Source organism: Ochotona curzoniae, unplaced genomic scaffold (assembly GCF_017591425.1).
Source record: "Ochotona curzoniae isolate NIBS_2020 unplaced genomic scaffold, NIBS_Ocur_1.0 contig_883, whole genome shotgun sequence".
NCBI lineage: Eukaryota > Metazoa > Chordata > Mammalia > Lagomorpha > Ochotonidae > Ochotona > Ochotona curzoniae.
The window spans coordinates 588,351-605,000 of record NW_024466599.1 but is presented as its reverse complement, the minus strand read 5'-3'; the positions used below and the strand labels follow the sequence as shown (position 1 = coordinate 605,000).

Genomic DNA, 16,650 nt, shown 5'->3' with positions numbered 1-16,650 from the left:
AGGAGTCACAGAGAAAGATGCCGTGAGAGGATGGAGAGACAGACACACAGGCTCAGAGAGATTGAGAAAACAGAGGGTGAGAGGCAGAGAGAGAGGTGGGGAGATAGACGCAGAGGGAGGTCCGAGGCAGGAGATGGCCACAGCAGCTTGTGGGTCCCCTCCATCTCCATCGGTGTGCTTGGGACAGAGGTGACAGTGTCATTCCCCAAGCACTCACTGTCCAGGTGATCAGGCAGGATGGTCCCCAATCTCATGACTAGGTCGAGCCTCCATCATTTGGATCCCTGCACTCATTAGGATCTCCCATGACTATCTTGGGTCGACAAACACGATTCGGGACCCTGCCTCAGCAGCTCATGCCATTACCTCTTGTGGACCTGCAGCCTTTTCCTCAGTTTAGCTTATCTGGGCTAAGCAAGGGTTCACGTCAGTGTCATGGGTGCCAGGGGATGCTTTAGGTCAGGGGCGAATCCCTAGACCCTGCCCCATGGGCCAGGCCTGTATGACAGGGCACAGGTGAGCACAGGGCTATGAGACACGGGGACTACCGGGGGCAGGGGTTGGGCTGTGGGGATGGTGAGCCAGCGGCCACCCCTGACTTTGTTGCTCAAGGACATAGCTGGTGCTGACTGAGCGCTTTGTCCATGTGCCACATGGTGAGCCTGGTGATTGGAAGAACCGACCACGTACCTGCTTTGAGCACCAACCTCTTTGGCCCTTCAGGGACCAGAAAGCCTGCAGGGCTCAAAGAGCTCCCTGACCACCCAAGCAAGGGAGAGCAGACTGCAGCCCTGAGGTGCCTGGGAGTTGCTAGCACATGTGGACAGAGGTGTCCAATGTGGTGCTGGCCACACCATGCGAGAGGCATGTCCCTTCTCCCATCCACCATGTCTATGCTCAGTGCTCTTCAGGTGGTACACAGCATCACTGGGGTCAGGAAGGCATGGCCAGGACCCAGGCCAGCCATCTCTGCGGGCTCAGGGCTCCTGGCAGACTCTGCTGTGCTCATGAGCCTCCTCGGCTGCCATAGTGAGAGGTGCCCCATTTGTGGCCAGCAGCAGTGATACAACAACAAGGACAGCCTGCCATCCCTCCTGTCCCCGTTGTCATACTGGCTCCTCTTTGTTTACCCGTGGCCTCTCACAATCAGGACCAGACGTCAGAGAAGGCCAAACCATGTCCTGGAGAAGCCCTTTAGGGACAGCATCTGGAAAGGTGGGGCTCCTCCAAGTGACACACTGAGACCGGCGCACTTGGCCGTGTGGCAGAAAGTAACCCAAATCCTTCACGTGTTGGTCTGGGGGTGTTTGTCTGCCTGTCTTGGAGCAGGAGCTGAGTGATGTGATGGGCAGGCCTCTAGTGCTGCAGAATACTCATAGGTAACAGTGGCACAAGAAGTACACAGCCATGAGGCACCAGTTGCTGTTGGCAGGCCCACAAGAGACCCCTGGAGAGGGCACATTCTGCCGCCCTGGCTCTCCTGCCCTTCACGAAAGTGACTGGCCCAGACCTCCTCCAGACAAGCCGAGGTTGCGGGGCCACCCCCACAGCAGACAGACACCTGGGACTGCACCTGCATGCCAGAGCTTCCTGCCCTCAGGTGTTACTGTAGCTCTGCTAAGGGGCAGATCTCAAATGAGGGGAAGTGGCCAAGTTTGAGCCTTGATGCTGCCCTCTGAATGACGCTGCCCTTGGGACATGAACTTGTGCTTTAGAACATTCTGTCCCTCCCTCATGCGTTCTCCTGGTCTGGAAGAACATCAGCACCACACCAGCTGGAGTTCGTTCTGTGGGTGGCTCATGCTGCCTCTAATCTGGGTAGGCGCAGAGCAGGCCAAGCCCTTCTCTCTGAAGCTCACTACATCACAGGTCTCAGCAAAGCTTGGCGAATGCAGAGGTTTCCTGGACGTGCAGAAGCACAGGTGGGATTCTGGAAGCTCCATGTCCTAGTTGAGAATCCTAGGCAGGATCCCGATATCCTGATGCAAGGTCATCCTGAGGTGAGTGGAGGGCTATCCAGAAGCCGTGTCCCTGCAGCAGAGGGATGTTCCCTGCAGAAACAGGGTGGCCAGCAGGGGCGAGGATGTAGAATGCAGACCCATGCAGACTCTGCAGGCAGCAGGGGCCCCAAGGCTGCCACCTTTCCTGGTCACCATACTCCCTCTGTGTCCAGGTCCCTCAGAAAGCCTGAGAAGAAAGTAGCGGGAACACCTCCTCCTGCGGCAGGGTGCCTTTCCAGGCTCAGCTTGCAGACATGTCAGCATGTTCCACACACGGCCTCACTCTCGGGTGGAGCACAGATCCCTGAGCGAGCATGTGCTTGTGGCCATACTGCTGCCCACAGCCAGTCCTCCACACAAACGGCCCAGACACGTGAAGTGGAGACCTCGCCGCCGTGTTTCCGAGTAGTCTTGGCCCTCGTGACTCCCCTTGGGGCTTGTGGCCTGTGCACCTGGGAGGAGGCAGCCCTCTGAGCGTGTCCATCTCACTCCTTGGGGATGCATTTGTCCTTTCATAAAGCAAATGGCCTGTAGGAGAGAAGGTGTTTTCTGCACGCCCTGGAGGTGCTCTCTAGCAAATGGTAGGTTGGATTTATTGATGTTTGTAGAAGTCTGTCAGACCTTACATGTTGTGGCTCAGTGCAGGATAACCAGGATGTTGCTTCCTGTTATTCCTAGATTGAACTAAAATATTTTTCAATAACAAAAGTCTTTTCTGCATAAAATCTATAAAGTTCCAGAGGTTTCACATCTCAGCCCTAACCCAACCAGTATTTTCTACAAGTCTGTAGACCTCATTTCTTCGAATCATTAGTAGATATTAACTATCCTTACTGTGATTTTTAATACAGATAGCAGAGAAGAGGTATGCAGATAGCATGTGGTTAACCAAGTCCCATCTAAGGGAGGAGATTCATTTGAAAGTCATTCATTATTTGTTGGAGATTTATTTATTCGGTTCAAAGAGTGAAAGGGAAAAAGCAGAGAGAAAAAGAGAACTTGTGCATCTGCTGGTTTACTCACCCAAGTGAGCACAGCAGCCAGGACAGGGCTATGCCATCCCAGGAGCCTGGTACCCACCTGCGTCACCACACAGATGACAGGACCCAAGCCTGTGAACCGTTAACCACCGCTCTCCCAGGTGCCAGAGCTGGGCCGGAAGTAGGCAGCAGGACTTGAACCAGCACTACGGCAAGGCCCACCAGCTTGGCAGGTGTCAGCTTTCCCTCTAGACCACAGCACCATCTCCCAGAGAAGTTACATTATCTCTGTTTTGCAGCACACCCAGTAGCAGCCCTATCACACGGTAAGTAGAGCCCCACACCTGCTCTGAGTACAAAACACATGGGCGATGTGTGACTTCACATGATCTTCCTGGAGAAGATAATCTAAACCCTCTTTGGAGATCCTATACTGTGCCAGCTCTGCTCAGAACCTATGGCTGCATACTGTGTGGAGGTGCACCACACACGGCAAGTTGATCACTTAGCAGAAGAGCATGTCTGCAGGTTGCCTCCCGCTCCTCAGGCTGTCTCAAGGCCATCAGTGACAGCTGTCCTTTTTCTGTCCTATGCCCCCAACCTGTAGATACACATGGGGAGCACAGAGCTTCAGATTTCCTTTCCAAACCTCACTGTGAAATTCCTGATGCTTCACTGTGTACTGGGATCTGTGGTCTCACAGTGTCAGATTCCAGTTAGCTCCTTCACCCCCAAGACGTGCCTGCCACACAGGTGGTTCTCAGAATAAGACATGCTTTCCTTCACAGCACCACCGTGGAGATAGGGGTGGCCACTGACAGCCAGAGGCCTCTGGGGAAGCCAGGTGGCAGGGAGCAGGGGTCTAGTGCCTGCACCTGGGAGGATGAGGGCTGCAGGCAAAGGAAGCCAGTGGAGGAAAGGAGCCTTTCTGAAAGCTGAGGAGGAGTGATGGGGAGTAAGTAAAAGCTCTGTCTGTGCATGATGTGCACCACGTTTGCCCCTTAAGGTGGATGAAGGGAGCCTTTGGTGCCCAGCCAGCATCTGGGGGCCTCTTATGCAGTCCCTTCTGCTGGGCTTGGCTCCCACAGCCCCCCACCAGTGGGACTCCGGGAGTGAGCAAAAGACTGAACTTGCGGCCCTCACTGTTACAACTAAGCCTCACTCTCTAGCCATTGCTCTTCTGTCTTTTGTATCTCCTTCACAGATGACCACCAGATGAGCTGTCATAGCACTCGAATCCTGCAAGACACAGAGAAGGACGACAACAACAACGACGAGTATGATAATTACGACGAGCTAGTGGCCAAGTCGCTGCTGAATCTTGGCAAAATCGCTGAGGACGCTGCATACCGAGCCAGGACCGAGTCCGAGATGAACAGCAACACCTCCAACAGCCTGGAGGACGACAGTGACAAAAACGAGAACCTGGGCCGCAAGAGTGAGCTGAGCCTGGACCTGGACAGTGATGTCGTCCGGGAGACTGTGGACTCACTGAAGCTGCTGGCACAAGGGCACGGGGTCGTGCTTTCCGACAGCCTCCACGACAGGGGCTACAACGACAGTGTGTCCCAGCAGGACGGCCGGGGCGTGAACTACGTCATGCTGGGGAAGCCTGTCAACAACGGGCTCACGGACAAGATGGTGGAGGAGAGCGACGAGGAGGTGTGCCTGAGCAGCCTCGAATGCCTGCGCAACCAGTGCTTTGACCTGGCCCGCAAGCTCAGCGAGACCAGCCCGCCCGAGAGGAGTCAGCAGTCCAGCGTGAGCACCCGGCAGCATGCACGGCCTGAGGACGACTTCCCAGGCAGGACGCCCGATAGGAGCTATTCGGACATGATGAACCTCATGCGGCTCGAGGAGCAACTGAGTCCCCGCTCAAGAACGTTCTCTAGCTGTGCAAAGGAGGATGGGTGTCGTGAGCGGGACGACGACACCACCTCTGTCAACTCTGACCGGTCCGAAGAGGTATTTGACATGACCAAGGGCAACCTGACCCTCCTGGAGAAAGCCATCGCCCTGGAGACGGAGCGGGCCAAGGCCATGAGGGAGAAGATGGCCCTGGAGGCAGGCCGGAGGGACAGCCTACGGTCATACGAGGACCAGTCTCCACGCCAGCTCTCTGGGGAAGACAGGAAGCCCAAATCCAGTGACAGCCACGTCAAAAAGCCATACTATGGTAAAGGTAATGTTTCTACCTAGTGTTGAATGGCTGGCCGAGGAGTGGCCAGCGTCCACAGGCACGGTGTCCAGTGTGCGGAGCCCTGGCAGTGCCATACACCATGGCTCTGCCTTCAGAATCCTGCTCTGCACTTGTGTTTCTGAAGAGCAAACCTAGAGTTGAAAAGTGCAGGGAGTGGCACAGTGTCATCTTGTGGAGGCAGATGAGCAGTGTGGGAGTCCTAGGGAGGTGCAGCCCCTGGAAAGAGCAGGTTAGTAAGCATAGCATCTGGGCAGGCTAGGACTGTGGTCCAGGAGTCGCCTCCTGCCAGGAGTGGTCAGGGCCTATGTAGCCATCAGTCTCTCAGAGAGGAGGTGTGGGGTCCTTCAGTGATACTCATTGACAGAAGCATCTCAAATGACAGCCACCAGGTCAGGAGCACTAGGAGCCATCGGCTACACAGATGGCCATGGCTTTGGCTGAAAACAATTGCAGCGTCCATGGCTGCTCACCCCTGCGTGGCTTCCATTCCATGTGGCGAGAGCCATGGTGCTTTCCTCAGATACAGCGTGTCCCTCAACCCTCAAAACTATCCAGAGCGATAGTTTTAGCTGGACATTCTGTTATTAAATCCACAGGCACGCATTTGTATATGTCTATATATTTAACTATATATGCATACTTGTACTATACATATATATTATAAATATATCAATATATACAACCTGACTTTTTGTTGACAACAGTGGCAGAAACTATGTTCAAGTTGAGGCCTTCTACAGAACCCTGGCACTGCTGGTGTCTCAACAAAAAGCTTCTTAGAGAAGTATTTGGAAGGGTGAAATCAGGACCTGGCCCTCCGATCCTGAATCAGGGTGAAGTCCAATCATTGTGTCTTCTCGCTTTGGACCTGATAATAAGGGCCAAGGATTCAGTGTGAAGATCAGTTGCTGCGTGGATCTGAACGCCCAGTAACACTGCCCTTGTCCTGGCGTGCTATAGTCATGGATACTCAGAGTGTGCTCCTTTGCTCTGTGCATGTTGCGCACTGCTGTGAACACATCCCTGCTGTGTTACTGTGAGCTGGAGGCTCGGTGGGTGCAGGGTGCAAGCATGTGCCCTGGCAGTGAGGAGGATACAGAGGAGAGGACTGCCTTGTTGCCAGGCCTTGGGTGTGGCAGAAGAAATGGCTGGCAGCTGAGCAGAGTTGCAGGCTTTGCTGTAGAGAGCCCAAGGCCAAGGTTGAGCACGCTCTCAGCTGACAATCCCTCAGGGGACTCTCAAGTCCAGCTTGTCCAAAAGTGTGGAGAGATGCTGCCCACCCTGCCGGCTGACATGGGGCCTGGTTCCTATCTCAGGGCCTTTATTTTCTATGGTTTCTCTGGGCTAATTTTGGCTCATTTTGTCTGGTTATTATTTCATTTTGTTCTGTCTGCTAGAAATGGAACTTAAACAGTTGCTTCTGCAGGATAAATGAAGCAAACCGGTGGGGAGCTGCCTTTCCCCTAGTTAGAGCAGCCAGAGTCCCTCCGCTGCTGCCAACCCCACTTCTCCAGGGCTGAGTGCCATTGCCTGCCCTGCCAGGGCTCCCTGCATTGTTCCTGGGCTCCTCTGCAGGTGGCTGTGATTATGTTCGGGACAAGTTCACCACGCCCAGCAGGACCAAGAGAGCAGCTCCCTTTGAGACCAGATGATGGCCTAACATGTCTCACAGGAGCGCTAGTTGAGGCCCTGCCACCATGTGCAGAACAAGGCTAATGACGGGAGAGTGCTGGTATCCATCCTTAGCCCCACACAGACTTGTCAAACTGACGCCGCGTGTCATAGAGGAGCAGTTCTGGGATCTTGAGCTAATGCAGAGGTCAGTCTTGAAGCCTGGCGAGAGGTCAAGGGGAGCACATGAAACCCAGCACCCCGAGTGTCTCTGTAAGTTGGGGCAGTGTTTGCAGTTATATTGTTGGTTTTGGTGCTTGCTTGGGTGTTTCATGTGAGCTGTTGTTTTCACTTGAGATGGGTTGGGATGGTGAGACCAGAAATGTTGGGGAGAGCCTCCACGCTGCGCCTGAGCCCGGGCATGCGTCGAGGCGACAGTGTACCCTGTCATCTTCTAGACCCTGAGAGGACTTTGAGCCGTTTTTATACAAACTTGCTGAAATTCAGAGCACTCTTGACATTTGTGAAACATGATTTGTGAAGAAGTCACAGGGATCCTGATGAAATAGTCTCTTGATGATTAACTATACTAACAGCCTTTTATCCTGACAAGTATCTATATTTGATTAAATATCCCTTATCTCTAGCTCACAATTTTAAAAAATAACTATTTTCATTCAGAATTTCTTCTGTACACTTACTGTTTCGAAACCACATGAACTAAGCAGTGCTCACTCGAACTGTTCTGAACTCAGGAGGATTTGAGTGCGTGGGTGTCAGTGAAGCCCTGGTGAAGTGACTAGAAGTTCAGGTCCCAGCCACCAGTGTGTGGTAGAAGTGCTGACTGACGGTGCAGCACCAGCTCTGATGGAGGAGGCTCTGACCCCAAGAGACCCAGCAAAGGAAACCGGCACCCAGAAAAGTGCTTTTGGTAACAACCCGGTAACTTTTGTATACTCCAGTGAGTTGTTGGTCTATTTCAAGTTCACACAAGTGACTTAAGGAAATCCAACAAGAGTGCAAAACTTTTCAAGCCGAACTTTTCCCTTAAGGTAAAGAGTGAGTTCTTCAGCAAGACGCACCTTTCCTGGCACCTGTGGCTGGCCTGGTTAGAGAGCCGTCGTGTGAAGAACCAGACTCCCTCAGAGCACTGCGCTGCAGCATTCTGGGTGCCAAATCACAGGGGGAACTGACTTTGAGCAGCTTGTTTTCAGACTGACTGAGAACAGACCAGGGCCTGCTGCTACCTGCCGGTCTGAGCTCTGCTTTAGAAATGCTTTCCGGGGTCAGTGAACCACCCAGTTTGCAACTGTAGTCAGTGCTGAATATGGAAATGGTTTTATGAATGAGCAATTTCATTTCATCGCTGGCATCTCGCATTCAATGCTGGACGCAAGATTGGCTCCGCCCCACCCTGGCTGGGGTTGCCAGGGAGGCCACCAGGACTGCTACACACCGTGGCCTCAGTCCTGGGTTGCATGCAGCTTGTCCCCTGGGACAGGCCAAGGAGCCGATCCCATGGCTGCTGCCCACCCCGCCCGTCAGATGGGACCCCCACTCCTGACCGCTGGCTTCTAGGGCTTCCTGAGAATTCCATTTCTGTGCAGACCCTGAATTGCTGTGCACCCCTGGGGAGCAGACCCCGCCATGGCGGAAATGCAACTGCTGTGCACGGCATCTGAACACTGGCCTCCCAATAGAGGAGCCACTCGCTGCTGGCGACCACTGTCCCAGCTCAGTGGACGGTGACGTGCCCAGCAGCACAGCTTGTCATGTAACACACGGGAACATATTCTGCCAGAGTGCAAGCAAGAGCCAGGTTCTGTCCTCTGGGCAGGCCCCTGGCACTGGCAGCAGGCAGCAACAGCTCTCTCGAGGTTGTTGAGTAGTCACGGTCGTCTCCATTGGTAAACACTCGTTCTCTTGGCACCTGTTGTCGCTTTTAGATCCCTCAAGAACAGAAAAGAAAGAGAGCAAGTGTCCAACCCCTGGGTGCGATGGAACCGGCCACGTCACGGGGCTCTACCCGCATCATCGCAGTCTGTCCGGGTGCCCGCACAAAGATAGGGTCCCTCCGGAAAGTAAGTCCCTGCCTCCGCGTCCCCGGGCCACACCCCACCTGCCTGACATCATCTCCATCTCACCGGGCCCTCTCCGTCCTCCGGACAAGCCTCCCTACAGAGCGGGGGAGTTCACTGCCTGCGCCCAGCTGCCACTCTGTTCCGACCGGCCCCATGACCTCAGGCAGGTCACTTCTCTACTCTCCTCCCTCAGCTTCTCAACTTAAGCCAGACAGTGCCCGCCACATCCCTGCCTGCTCCCTAGCAGCCCATCCCTGCAGGTCCTAGGACCTCTGCCAGTACTCGAAAGGTTTTCCTACCCACAACCCATGAGGGCCATTCAGGGTCATAGCTCTCCTCACGCCAGTACCCCCAGACTGCCCGTGTGGAGGCTAACCTGGGACGGGTTCTGATCTCAGTGTGAAAACAGACTTGCCTTAGAGCCAAGAGGACACACATGGTCCTCCTGCTCAGCGGTCAGATGCACCAGCTGCTTAGCTGCCTTTAAAGCAGCTGGCCCAGGCCGAGGCACACTCCTGACCCCCAAGATGAGGACATAGGTGTCAGGTCCCGCCTGGAAGCCTGGGGCAGTACAGGGTTCTGCTCACCACTTGAAAGCCCACTGCCAGCAGTAACAAGGCCCCAGGCTGACTACTTTTCAGAGCCAGCACACTGACAGCGACATGCTGGCCAGACAAGGCCACCTGAGCCAGGAGAGGTGTGTGGGGGTCTGAGGTCAGGAAGCGAGGTTAACCAGCATGCAGGAGCAACAACTCAGAACCTACAGGCTCAGGCTTTCCCAGTAGCTGCTGCGACAGCCGCCTGGCGAGCAGGTATCCCGAGTGTGCGGCTGCAGTCCCGTGTGTTACATGAGCAGGAAGGCAACGTAGTCCCAGGCCAGCAGCTCCTCCCAGCAGACACTGCCCTGCGCGGTGAGCCAGGAGCCTGCTACGGAGGGCAGGGAGAACCCAGGGAGCATCCGCTCCCCTAGCCCAAGGATGCGGGTGTGGGCAGGTGCTAACTTGCCTGAATGAATCACCCAGCTGAGAATAGACCCCATCTGGCACCCCCAAACCTGCCTGTCTCCCGCAGGACCTGGCAGGCTGTGTGACATGGAGCATGGTGCACGTTCTCCACACTCTGCTTTCCTCATCTGTGGAATGAGGCATTAGCACCTAGCCCTGACACTGCCAAAGAAAGGTTTTCCGTGGCACACACCCATCTTTGGCCCGGAGTATCGGGATCTTCGTGCAGCCCAGAGCTTCCTCACTTGGTCCTTTGACAGGCAGAGGTCAAAACTGCAGTGGCAGTGTACAGACCATGCCTGCCCTAGGTCAGGCCACATCTGGGGTTGCCTTAGCCCAGGAGAAAGCAGGGCTCACACAGCATAGTACAGAGCCACTGGGGGCAGTGCTTTGTAGTACCCTAAAAAAAGGGGGACCCCCAACGGGCTCTGTCTGCTTGCTTGCTGGCATGCTCTTCCGGGTTGGCTTCTCACGTCCTCCGTTCCGCCTAGCTGCATCCAACGGAGACCTCCGCAGCACACTGCCCAGGCTGCAGCTGGCACACCCGCAGGCAGGGGTGCTCCTGGCTGGCTGAGGAGAGGGCCTGAGTCCAAGCAGAAGGCCACTACCCTGCCCAATGGAGACTCAGCCCCCAGACATGGTGTGGGGTGCTGGGTGACCACTCAAGGAGCTGCGTGCTTTCCTGAGGCTCTGTCCTGGCCATGCAGTGTGAGAAGGAAGCCACAACATTCTCTAGAGGCTCTCATGGAATCCACATGAGCCACCACCCCCCGCTCCCCTCCCGCCACCCACCCACTCCAGGCAGTGGGATTGGAGGGACTATGACAGCGCAGGGAGCAAGGACACCTGAACCACTGGGTGTTGAGAGGGAGAGCAAGGGGAGCCTGGGAGGAGTCCTCCGTGAAAGTGAGGGTGATGAGAGCAGCACTGAACACCGGAAGTTGAGTGCAAGACCACGTCCTGAGGGAACCTGTGCTTGAGCTGAGGTTCAGGCTTTCAGGAGGGTGTGAGACCTGGTAGGGTCCCCAGGGACATGTGCTCCCAGCAGCATCCATAGAGACTGCAGATGTGACTGTCCAGGGAGAGGGCACAACATGGGAACAAATAGGGACAGGAACAAGGTCGCCAGTGTCCAGAGGATGAAGCAGAGCAGGAGTGGTTGGTGGGGAGCCTGCCAGCCAGAAGCAGAAAAGGCCAAGAAGGCTGGGGTTTCTGAGGACGTGCGCCTGTCAAGACAGCGCCCAGGTCCCATAGGATCCCAGGGTGGGCCGCAGAGGGACTGAGGAGAGGGGCTACTGAGACCATCGTAAGGTATGTGTGAACAATGAGCTGCAGGAGCTCTAGGCTTTCAAAGCTTGGAACAGGTTTGTTCAGCACTTAGAAGAAAAGTCTAGACAAAGGCAACAGCAGCTTCCCTGCAACTTAGCACCTGCAGCTGACACTGGGTCTCTGGCTGCTTAGCTGCATGAACAGTGGGACATCTGGGTCCAGTCCAGACATCAGGCGCTTACTGCCTCTAGGGGAGCTCGGAGAAGAGAAGAGCTGCCTTGCAGCATGGGAGGGAACCCTAAGGTGGATAAGTGCTGCCTTGTGGGTAACTTCCACCCAAATCCTGAGGACTAGGAAGGGACACGGGAGGGGATCGTTCCACTAAGGGAAGGGTCAGGGCCTAGAGTCCTGCCCAAGCCAGACTCTGCACTGGTGGGCCCAGGCCAACTCTGTGGCTTTTTAAAGATTGATCAACTATGTATTTACTTGAAGACAGAGGGAGGGAGAGCTTCCACTCACTGGTTTCCTCCCCAAATGCCCATCAGGGACCAGGGGCTTGGGTTGTTCACCGCCTTCCAGGGTGCGTTATTAGTAGGAACCTGAGGCCGAAGTGGAGAAGCATGGGCTTGACCTGACACTCCAGTGTGGGACATAGTACCTACCACTGTACCATGACACCAGCCCCAGTGCCATGGTGGTTTCATTGCTATCTACTGAGCATGAACCAAATCTAAGGGCAAGGCAGGAGCTGTGTGAGCCACAGGGACTGAGTTTAGAACTGACTGGTGGCAAGAAAGTATAACAGACTCAGATAAGAGAGATGTGTGGACGTTGAGCCCAGTGCCTGGTGCACCACAGAACCTCGGGGAAAAGCCACTCACAGGGTTCCCATGAGGGTGCCTGTCTGTCCTCACCGCCTCCAGGGGACTCATGAGGGTTATTTTCTTCTGTCTCCAGTTTGGGGCGACTTACAGCAAGGTCAGGCGGCAGCATTCTCATTATCTCTAGGCCCGTAGCCCCCACCTTCTCCCAAAGCCTGAAATCTGACTGCTTAGTACATCCAAAATTGAGGGGCACAGACTGAGCAAGTCAGTGCCCTCCATGGGGGTGTAGCAAATCCCTCTGCAGCAGTGGACAGCAGCCGCCCCAACAGGAACATCCCACTGCTGTCGCTGGTTGTTGTGGGATGCTAAAATGTTTACATTTGGCTTAATTAACAGCCCCAAATTGAGTCATGGATGAAAAGGCGTAGGTTGGTCTGATGTGTTACCAGGCCTTGCTATTCTCACTGTGGCCCGCCTCCCAGCCGTGATAGTTTCCCCAACACAGACCGCAGTGAACAGTGCCACTTCAGCTCATGTACAGTGGGGTGGGAAGAGGCCCAAGTTCAAGAACGTTCCCTCTCCCGATCAGTCTTGGGCTTGAGTACTTTATGGAAATTGAAAAAGGTTGGAAACAGTCTTTGAAATGGAGAAGCCCTCCTGAATTGACCATCCCACATTGAATGCAGGTGTTACCTTCCCCAGGTACCCCACAGATGTGTGTGACTGAGCCTCAGAAAGATCAAAAGGTCCATTGTACACACTGCTTCCCAGCATGCCTCAGCATTCTTAGTCATCTCCTGCAGGGATGACTTGGGAGACCCTTGCTTCATGACGCCACAAGACACGTGTCCACTTACATTCTCCGGCCTCTATGGCCACTGCCCAGCACAGCCCACTGGGCATGCTCCCTCCCCTCCTCCTTCCTCCTCTGTGTGTGTGTGTGTGTGTGTGTTCCTGACCATGCCCATCCCAGATACACAAGGACTGTCTATCGTGAGTCTACTTGGCCTCCATGACGATGACTGCATCTTGGTGTATCCTGCCACGTCTCTGTTTAATGCTGGGCTGTTTTCTCTGCTCTCCTTGTCAAGTTCTCGCCATGCACGAAAATGTGCTCAAGTGTCCCACTCCGGGCTGCACAGGGCGAGGGCACGTGAATAGCAACAGGAACTCACACCGAAGGTAAGCTGCCCCACGCCGCAGCCCCTGGGCACAGGGGTCCACCTCTCCTGGCCTGGGGGCATGGACAGTCCCCAGCATGTGGTTCCTGAGGGGAGGTCAGGCTCTGGTGTCTCCATTTTGCACGTTGGATTTTCCAGCCTGTCTCGCCCACCCTGTTGTAACAATAACCCCTGGAAGGTGCCAGTTGGTCTTCAAGTCTAAGAAGTCTGAGCGCTTCTGCCCAGGCTGCATCATCCTTGGAGAGGGGCCACATTGGCCCACACCACCCAAAGGATGTTCTGATATCCGATGAGAACAGGCTAAACACGGACATCGCCAAAATGTCAGCAGGTGACCTGGGGTGTTGACATGGGCCACGGCCACCAGCTGATGTATCGGGGGTTGCTGTGTTAGGGTCGAACTGCAGCCCACTTCATGCTGATGCCAGTGCTCTGTGGTGACCCCAATGGCTCTGGGGAGGTGGCACCTGGCAGTGACAGGCTGTAAGCCACAGCATAAAGGGCTCTGGGGAGCAGACGCCTCAGCCTCTGGCAATGCTGTAGTGGAAACTGTTGCCTGTGCTGCTCTGCCTGGCAAATATGGTGTCCTGAGCTGATCTGGAATGCACAAGGCACAGCTATGTATTTGCTAGAGATTTCTGAAACATGACCAGCAGGAGGAGGGCAGTGAGAGGTGCATAGGGCACACATAGATCTGTCCCACCCTCAGCTGGCCAGATGGCTGCAGGACTGAACAGTGCACAGAGTGAGCCACTGGGCGGGCACACTCAGAGATCTGGCTCTCACATGTGGGAGTCCTCATGGACTCTTCCTGGAAGAACAAGCACCAGCTGATTCCAATACCATTTTCTGCTGGTTCTGGGGCCATGCTGCTTCGTTGCCGGGTCCAGTGAAACACAGGGAAGCAACCAGGGACATACAGGGCCCCAGGAAGGCCATGTCCACAGGGGTAATCCCTCATCTCCAGAAAAGCTGGGTACCCAGTGTCCACACCCGTTTGCTCAACCAGCACCCATGACTACACAGAGACCGGGGAGACTTCGCCATCAAGCCTATGGTGCAGCCATTAGCACAGCCTTTCGGGCCAGCAGGAGCCACACCCATGAACTGCCCCACTTGTGCTCCCTTCAGGGTCCCTTGGTGGGGGAGGTACCTGCCCTGCTCTCCTGCTCTCAGGACTTCTTATGCTGAGCAGGAGGGGAAGCTGCTGGGGCAGGGCATGGCACTGCAGAGCCACACACCTCACACCGACTGAATGCCCTCTCTATTCACAGCCTCTCAGGATGCCCTATCGCCGCTGCAGAAAAATTGGCAAAGGCCCAGGAAAAGCACCAGAGCTGTGACGTTTCCAAGTCCAACCAGGCCTCTGACCGAGTTCTAAGGTACCAATTGGAGCCATAGGTCCCTTGTGGGACTTTATATTCAGCACAGCATAAACACAGGTCAAGGCATGGGAATACACAGAGGGGTAGAGTTCACTAAAAGTACCAGAACACAGGCACGCGCGGGGGTGACAGACCACGAGCACACAGAGCAGGCACACGCAGGGGTGACTGTCTACCAGCACAGAGCAGGCACGTGCGGGATGACAGACCACGAGCACACAGAGCAGGCACACGCAGGGGTGACAGTCCACCAGCACAGGGCAGGCACACGCAGGGGTGACAGACCACCAGCACAGAGCAGGCACGCGCGGGGGTGACAGACCACCAGCACAGAGCAGGCACACGCAGGGGTGACAGACCACCAGCACAGGGCAGGCACGCGCGGGATGACAGACCACCAGCACAGAGCAGGCACACGCAGGGGTGACAGACCACCAGCACAGGGCAGGCACACGCAGGGGTGACAGTCCACCAGCACAGAGCAGGCACGCGCGGGATGACAGACCACCAGCACAGGGCAGGCACACGCAGGGGTGACAGACCACGAGCACACAGAGCAGGCACGCGCAGGGGTGACAGTCCACCAGCACAGAGCAGGCACGCGCAGGGGTGACAGTCCACCAGCACAGAGCAGGCACGCAGGGGTGACAGACCACGAGCACTCAGAGCAGGCACGCGCAGGGGTGACAGACCACGAGCACACAGAGCAGGCACACGCAGGGGTGACAGTCCACCAGCACAGAGCAGGCACGCGCAGGGGTGACAGTCCACCAGCACAGGGCAGGCACACGCAGGGGTGACCATCCACCAGCACAGAGCAGGCACACGCAGGGGTGACAGACCACCAGCACAGAGCAGGCACACGCAGGGGTGACAGTCCACCAGCACAGAGCAGGCACACGCAGGGGTGACAGTCCACCAGCACAGGGCAGGCACGCGCGGGATGACAGACCACCAGCACAGGGCAGGCACACGCAGGGGTGACAGACCACGAGCACACAGAGCAGGCACGCGCAGGGGTGACAGTCCACCAGCACAGGGCAGGCACACGCAGGGGTGACCATCCACCAGCACAGAGCAGGCACGCGCAGGGATGACAGACCACGAGCACACAGAGCAGGCACACGCAGGGGTGACAGACCATGAGCACAGAGCAGGCACGCGCGGGATGACAGACCACCAGCACAGAGCAGGCACGCGCAGGGGTGACAGACCACGAGCACACAGAGCAGGCACACGCAGGGGTGACAGTCCACCAGCACAGAGCAGGCACGTGCGGGATGACAGACCACCAGCACAGGGCAGGCACACGCAGGGGTGACAGACCACGAGCACACAGAGCAGGCACGCGCAGGGGTGACAGTCCACCAGCACAGAGCAGGCACGCGCAGGGGTGACAGTCCACCAGCACAGAGCAGGCACGCGCAGGGGTGACAGACCACCAGCACAGAGCAGGCACACGCAGGGGTGACAGTCCACCAGCACAGAGCAGGCACACGCAGGGGTGACAGTCCACCAGCACAGAGCAGGCACACGCAGGGGTGACAGTCCACCAGCACAGGGCAGGCACACGCAGGGGTGACAGACCACGAGCACACAGAGCAGGCACACGCAGGGGTGACAGACCACCAGCACAGGGCAGGCACACGCAGGGGTGACAGTCCACCAGCACAGAGCAGGCACACGCAGGGGTGACAGTCCACCAGCACAGGGCAGGCACGCGCGGGATGACAGACCACCAGCACAGGGCAGGCACACGCAGGGGTGACAGACCACGAGCACACAGAGCAGGCACGCGCAGGGGTGACAGTCCACCAGCACAGGGCAGGCACACGCAGGGGTGACCATCCACCAGCACAGAGCAGGCACGCGCAGGGATGACAGACCACGAGCACACAGAGCAGGCACACGCAGGGGTGACAATGCACCAGCACAGAGCAGGCACACGCAGGGGTGACAGTCCACCAGCACAGAGCAGGCACACGCAGGGGTGACCATCCACCAGCACAGGGCAGGCACACGCAGGGGTGACAGACCACCAGCACAGGGCAGGCACGTGCGGGATGACAGACCACCAGCACAGGGCAGGCACACGCAGGGGTGACAGACCACGAG

At 56.3% G+C, this 16,650-nt stretch overlaps 1 protein-coding gene across 6 annotated transcripts in view; it reads left to right on the top strand.

Annotated features, from left to right (window-relative positions):
• Positions 1-16,650, top strand: part of MYT1L (myelin transcription factor 1 like) — a 132,983-nt gene that overhangs the window by 49,404 nt on the left and 66,929 nt on the right. For 3 of the 6 annotated variants that reach the window (XM_040993910.1, XM_040993911.1, XM_040993908.1), the window contains 4 exons: positions 4,185-5,156; positions 8,738-8,872; positions 13,061-13,151; positions 14,425-14,532. In XM_040993910.1, coding sequence (XP_040849844.1) covers positions 4,185-5,156; positions 8,738-8,872; positions 13,061-13,151; positions 14,425-14,532 — 1,306 coding nt within the window. Of the gene's footprint in view, positions 1-4,184; positions 5,163-8,737; positions 8,873-13,060; positions 13,152-14,424; positions 14,533-16,650 lie in introns of all 6 variants that reach the window. The other 3 variants (XM_040993907.1, XM_040993909.1, XM_040993912.1) reach the window with 2 other exon arrangements.